The following is a 6,418-nucleotide window of genomic DNA, read 5'->3' as shown; positions in this document are numbered from 1 at the left end:
CTTTCATACACAAAGCACAAACAAACACACTAAACCCTTCATTTGAAGATGATTGATAATCAAATCTAGTTTCTTGCTGCCTGAATGGTCTATTTAGTTTCAAGTGTGACTTTAAATAGGAAACACTGACCCAAGCCTGATTATTCTTGAAGCAAACCACTTGAGATAAATAATTTTAAACCATTCATCATTGCACAAGGCCTTGCAGAGGTGAACACAAACAACATTCCAGTGTGTTGATCAATGCATTCCTATTGCAGTAAACACAGCAACGCAATTTAAAATGCATTAAATACATTTAGTTGATCTTTCAACAAGGGATACTTCGACTGAAATATGCTTTTTTTCATAATTCACTCTGCATTGGAAACACTATTTCATTGTTTAAGCACTTCATAAGTTTGTTTAACTGCGTGTTACTCAACTTACTCCCTTGGAATTTTGCAGTTGTGTTTTGTGTGACTCTAGTGCACACAAATCTGCTTTCTAAACATGTGGCCAACCTAAAACTGTGGTGATGTGGAGGCTGTGAGCACAGAAGGGCCTGGCTGCACACTGCAAAAAATACTCATCCATCAAAATCAAATTTCCCAAAGACAGAAGAAAAAACAAAACAGCACAGTTGATTATTAAAGTTTTTTTTTGTTTGTTTTTTTAAGATATTTTGATTAAATAATGTCCCCAAGTCAAGACAGTTTAAGAAGATTTGGTTCCACTTAATAATACAGCCTGCCTTTTAGAGTGTAATGACCCGTTATTACCATGTAATTTCCCAGAACCTATCGTGTAACTTGCAGTAACTTGAGTGTAAAATTGCACTGGAAATCAAATTATATTGATTACAATGTTCCTTATTTATGTTCTACCTTGCAGGACGCACGTATCTGGTTTGAAGGGGGATGTGTTTAAGACTTGTCACCACACCAGATAACTATTAAATGTTTTCCTAAATCTTTATTCGCCCTTTTATCACTTACAATATGTGACAGTACAAAAAATGTATAACTGCTAGGCACCACAGTATATATCATAGACGTGAGGTGAATATGGAATAAAAAATGAATAATAATAATTTTAAAAAATGGGCAAAAGAGCAAAACAACAATATAAATAATAATAAACGAATTACAAATAAATACATTAAATTTCCTGTATCATATTAGCTGCATAAGTACATTTCTTGTTGTTTTTAATTTGAGTAATGAGGTGTTTTATTTTTTGCAGTGTATCCGCTTTACGCACACGCTCTCTGAAACTTGATTCGAGTTTAAAAAGCCGGGCCAGCGTGCAGCCACAAGTCAGAGAGCAGTGTGTTCCACTCAGTGTGCATCAGGTAGCTCCATATACGGATTGAGAGGCACTTCAGAGCCCCTCTGGCACTGGATCTGCTCGGGCGCACAGAGGGGCAGTGCCATGCACACTCCTGACTATGCGCTGCTCCTGAGCGGAGAGAACCAGTCTCTGGTTTTCAGTCCCACTCATGACTTAACGATGGGGACTCTTGGAAACGACACGGTCCACCCGAACGGATCCGATCCCTTTGCGCGTAACGAGGAGGTGGCTCAAATCGAGATCATGGTCCTGAGCATCACCTTCGTGGTCGCTGTGATTGGAAACGTGAGCGTCCTGCTGGCGATGTACAACACGAAGAAGAAGATGTCTCGGATGCACCTCTTCATCAAACACCTGAGCCTGGCGGACCTGGTGGTCGCCTTCTTCCAGGTGCTGCCGCAGCTGTGCTGGGAGATCACCTTCCGTTTCTACGGTCCAGACTTTCTGTGCAGGATCGTCAAACACCTTCAGGTGATGGGGATGTTTGCCTCCACCTACATGATGGTGATGATGACCCTGGACCGTTACATCGCCATCTGCCACCCTCTGAAAACCCTCCAGCAGCCCACGCAGCGCTCCTACATCATGATCGTCTCCACGTGGATGTGCAGCCTGGTGCTCAGCACTCCACAGTACTTCATCTTCTCTCTGAGCGAGATCAAGAACGGCTCGGACGTTTACGACTGCTGGGCGCACTTCATCGAGCCGTGGGGTGCCAAGGCGTACATCACCTGGATAACCGTGGGCATCTTCCTGGTGCCAGTGCTCATTCTCATGATGTGCTACGGTTTCATCTGCCACAGCATCTGGAAAAATATCAAATACAAGAAAAGGAAAACGACGGCTGGAGCAGCGTGCAAGAACGGGCTAATTGGGAAGAATTCGGTCAGCAGCGTTACGACGATATCAAGAGCCAAACTGAGGACTGTGAAAATGACTTTTGTGATCGTTTTGGCGTACATCATCTGCTGGGCGCCGTTTTTCATAGTGCAGATGTGGTCTGTGTGGGACGAAAACTTCCAGTGGGCTGGTGAGTGCTGAAGAAACTGCATGTGTCTTTATTATTGCTGCATTTAAAACTCCCACTTGAATAACCTCGTCGTGCGCAAAGAGAAGTCCAAGTGCGCACAGCCTTTACGCACGGATTTATTTGGCATACAAACCCCAAAATGTGCATAAAGGGTGTAAAAAAAGAATGACTACAACAAAAAGGAGAGTGTAGAAATTGATTTATTGTTTACAAGCCACTTTATTTACATGAAATAGCTGTGTGCTGCGCTGTGAACCTTCAAAATAAAATAAAAAAGCAGAAACTCCCTGGTTAGAATCAATAAGGGGTGGAAGCTAAGGAATCTGGGTTGCCTGATAACTGCATTTCAGTCTTTTTTCCTTTTTTTGGAATTGCAGCCTCCTCAACTGAGGACTCTTAAATACACCTCCACCCTTCACTTCAAACCAAGTTTAGTCTTAAATTTAGTCTAAAATATTTTAAAAATGTTCCAATTGGTTGAAAAAGTTACACTTTCTTTAGGTTATTTGATTTGTGAACTTTTTTGGAACAGATTCAAATTGTGCAGCAAACAGATTATTTAAAGGTAGAATTAACAGGGTTTGTCCAAGATTTTCATAAACACACCAGAATGATAGTTTAGTGTTGTGTCTCCTTTCCAGGACGTCAACTACTGACTGATTTTGATTTTGGGTTGGTAAAGTGTCCCAAGTATGGCCGCAACTAACAATTATTTTCGCTATTGATTAATCTTCCAATTACTTTCTCAATTAATAGATAAGTTGTTTGGTCCATAAGATGGTGAGAAATGCTGGTCCCTGTTTTCCAAAGCCAGAGGTGACATCCTCAAATGTCCTGACATGTCTTGTTATGTCTACAACCCAAATACATTCAGTTTACTGTCATAGAGGCGTAAAGAAACAAGAAAATACTCACATTTAAGAAGCTGGAATCAGAAAAATTTGACATTTTTAATTAAAAAAACTAATTAAAAATGATTAATTGATTATCAGAATAGTTGGTGATTAATTTAGTAGTCGATTAAGAATTGATTAAATGCGTAATCACTTCAACTCTAGTCCCGAGCACAGCAAAATGGTGAGAGATACAGGCAGCGAGCTCTCCGCTGATACAGCCAACACCACACACTTCTAGTGGCTCATGAGTGATGATTGACAGGGATTATGTTTCTGAGACTATACATTTTCTTTTTAAGAAAATGCTGAGTATGTGCATTTTTTTTAAATAAATATGATTTGCAACAGAAACTCAATTTTTGATCCTGTGCATTTGACAGATTTGCTTCTCTTTAAAGTAAAATTAGCCTTTACATTTCAACACCAGATGAATTGACTTAGACAGCCTTTGCCGCAGCCAAGCCTGCACCACCAGATGTTTTGCGTATTAATCATCCTTTTCCTCTTTCCTCTCTCTGTTCTCCAGATTCTGAGAACACAGCAGTGACTCTGTCTGCGCTCCTTGCCAGTCTCAACAGCTGCTGTAACCCCTGGATATACATGATCTTCAGCGGCCACCTCCTGCAAGATTTTGTGCACTGCTTCTCCTGCCTCAAAATGAACACCGATTTCAAGAAGGAAGATTCAGACAGCAGTCTGCGCAGAACAACACTGCTGATGACCAATCGGAGCCCCACGGGCAGTTCTGGCAACTGGAGGGAGCTGGACAATTCTCCCAAGTCCTCCATTCAGGCGGAGTAAAGTCAGGCATCTCTGTTTACAGGGGGTGGGAATTTAATAAATGTCTGGCAGTGGCATCAAGGTACACATACTCATCTTAACTCATCTTAACTTTGGGCACGACTGACAGTGATTGAAATACCCCTCAAACTATGAAACTATGAAACAAATCAAGCTTCTTGCATGGAAAATAGGAAACAGAGTCAAGAAGTATGGTGTAGACTGAGAAAATATGGACACATTACCTGTGTTTTCTTGCTGGATTCTATGTGCAAACATGTTGCTTTTCACATAACCTCAGCAAAATATGAGAAAACCATTGGGAATAGGAGTGAAATTGCAAAGATTTATCATGTTTTTATATCTCAACAAGTGTTGACGTGATGCTGACAGTTGTTTTTAAATCATTTTGTTGAATTTAGTAGTAATACTTGCAAATCCAACAGCCCCAAATGGTCAGGCAGGGGTTTTTGGAGTAACACCATGATCCTTTTCAATGCTTTTAAAACAAAAGCACGTTTCTGGGAATACTGATGTTAAAATCTTGGTTTGTTTTATAGTTTTATAATTAAAGCTATAAATAAAACTATAATTTTACCTAAAACTATAAAGCAAATCAAGTTTTTGCATGACAAACAGGAAATATGTGGAACAATGTTCCTTTAGAAAAAAATATCAGAAAATCATTGGGGAAAAGAGTGAAATTGCAATGATTTACTTGTGTTTTTAAATATCCACAATTGTTTGTAAAAACTCTACATACTAACAGCTGACAGTTTTTACATTATTGTGTTGACTTTTACAATAATACTTAAAAATAGTCAAGCAAATGGTTTTGGAGTCAAAACATGATCCTTTTGAAGGCTTTCAGTAGAAAAGCAATTTTAAGGGAATGCTGGTGCAAAATGCTTGCTTTAGCTTTATAGTTCTGTGATTAAAACTATAAATTTACGCAGAACTATGAAGCAAATCAAGCTCCTGGCATGGAAGACAGGAAAAGGAATGATGTAGACTGAGAATTTGCAACAAGGACAGAAAATGTGGACACATCACCAGTGTTTTCTTGATGGATTTTCTGTTTTTCTTTTCACGTAACCTCAGCAAAAAGTATTAGAAAAACATTGGGAAAGGGAGTGAAAGTTCAAATATATACTTAGACTTTATCATATTTTCATATCTCCACAGTTGTTTGTAAAAGCACTTGATGCTGACAGGTATGTTTTTACATCATTTTGTTGAATTTAGTAGTAATACTTGAAACTTCCACAGCCTGAGCATGATTCTTTTCAATGCATTTAATAGAAAACCACTTTTCCAGGAATAAGGATGCTTTTACTGGTGGTTATGTCTCCCCGCTGAGCCGCCAAAACACCCTTTTCCTGTTACAGTGTTTACAAAGATAAAACGTACGTAGCAGCCAGGAGGTGTGTGGTGGTGAAAACAACTCTTCCAGACCACACGTCTCTAAGTAACCACCTCATCCTTTGTGCGTCGCTTCCCGTTTTGTTGTTTTTCTCAAAAAAAACACAACCTTTCCTTTGACCTATCAGAAAAAAGACAAATAATAAGTGCAGGGTTATTAATCAGGCCCCTGCGTTGCACATTTTTCTAATTATTTCATGCTGTAGCAGTCGGTCCTTTGTGCGGATCCCTATAGAGTGGCTTTCATTTCTACTCAGCAGAGGCAGATGGGAGTTCCATGACCCACACACACACACACACACACACACACACAATGTGGGGGGTGGCATGGGCGGGGGAGTTGATGAAGTGAGATTGGCCACAGCTGGAGGAGTCTACCTACCAACCCACAGACCCCTCCCTCACTTGGCTTTCACAAAATGTTGGGGAGAAGCTCACACATTCCACATGGTCGACGTCAACGCACTTCCTAATTTTTTTTCTAACATCCTGCACCATTGGGGGTGGGGGGAGTGGTCTGTTTTTTGGCTGCATTTGCACTCCAGACAATAACAATTTTCTGCACATTAATGCGAAGCACCACAATGGTTGTCAGACCACCATGAGAGCTCCCAAAAGAACATGCATGTTGTAAAGTATCAAGACATGTCTGTCTGTGTGTAATATATTTGTACATAAAAGGCACTTAAATATCTGTAAATATGAGTAATATATGTAAATATGTTCAACATGAATTCTATTTGTCTGTCATGGCTTGTGCACATTGAAAATAATCCAGATATCCTATAAATATATGTTGAAATATACATATTGATGCACTGAATACCACACTGACTCTGTCTCCTGTTTTCACAGCCGTGTCTACGCAGATTATTTCACTGTTTATGCTTCACGCAGTTGCTACACAACCATAGAACTGCTGAAAATTGAGCAATTTCGAGCTTCTCCAGCCAATCAA

The 6,418-nt window shown here is 39.9% G+C and overlaps 1 protein-coding gene across 1 annotated transcript; it reads left to right on the top strand.

Moving 5' to 3' along the window:
- The first annotated feature begins 1,309 nt into the window (after positions 1-1,309).
- On the top strand, positions 1,310-5,568 carry avpr1aa (arginine vasopressin receptor 1Aa). The gene is made up of 2 exons (XM_084733565.1): positions 1,310-2,362; positions 3,785-5,568. The coding sequence occupies exons 1-2, from the start codon at positions 1,414-1,416 to the stop codon at positions 4,057-4,059; spliced, it is 1,224 nt and encodes a 407-aa protein (XP_084589691.1). The 5' UTR covers positions 1,310-1,413; the 3' UTR covers positions 4,060-5,568.
- The last annotated feature ends 850 nt before the right edge of the window (positions 5,569-6,418 follow it).

This window comes from Lutjanus erythropterus, chromosome 13 (genome assembly GCF_056507025.1).
Source record: "Lutjanus erythropterus isolate fLutEry1 chromosome 13, fLutEry1.hap2, whole genome shotgun sequence".
Lineage (NCBI taxonomy): Eukaryota > Metazoa > Chordata > Actinopteri > Lutjaniformes > Lutjanidae > Lutjanus > Lutjanus erythropterus.
This window is presented reverse-complemented; position numbering and strand designations above follow the sequence as displayed.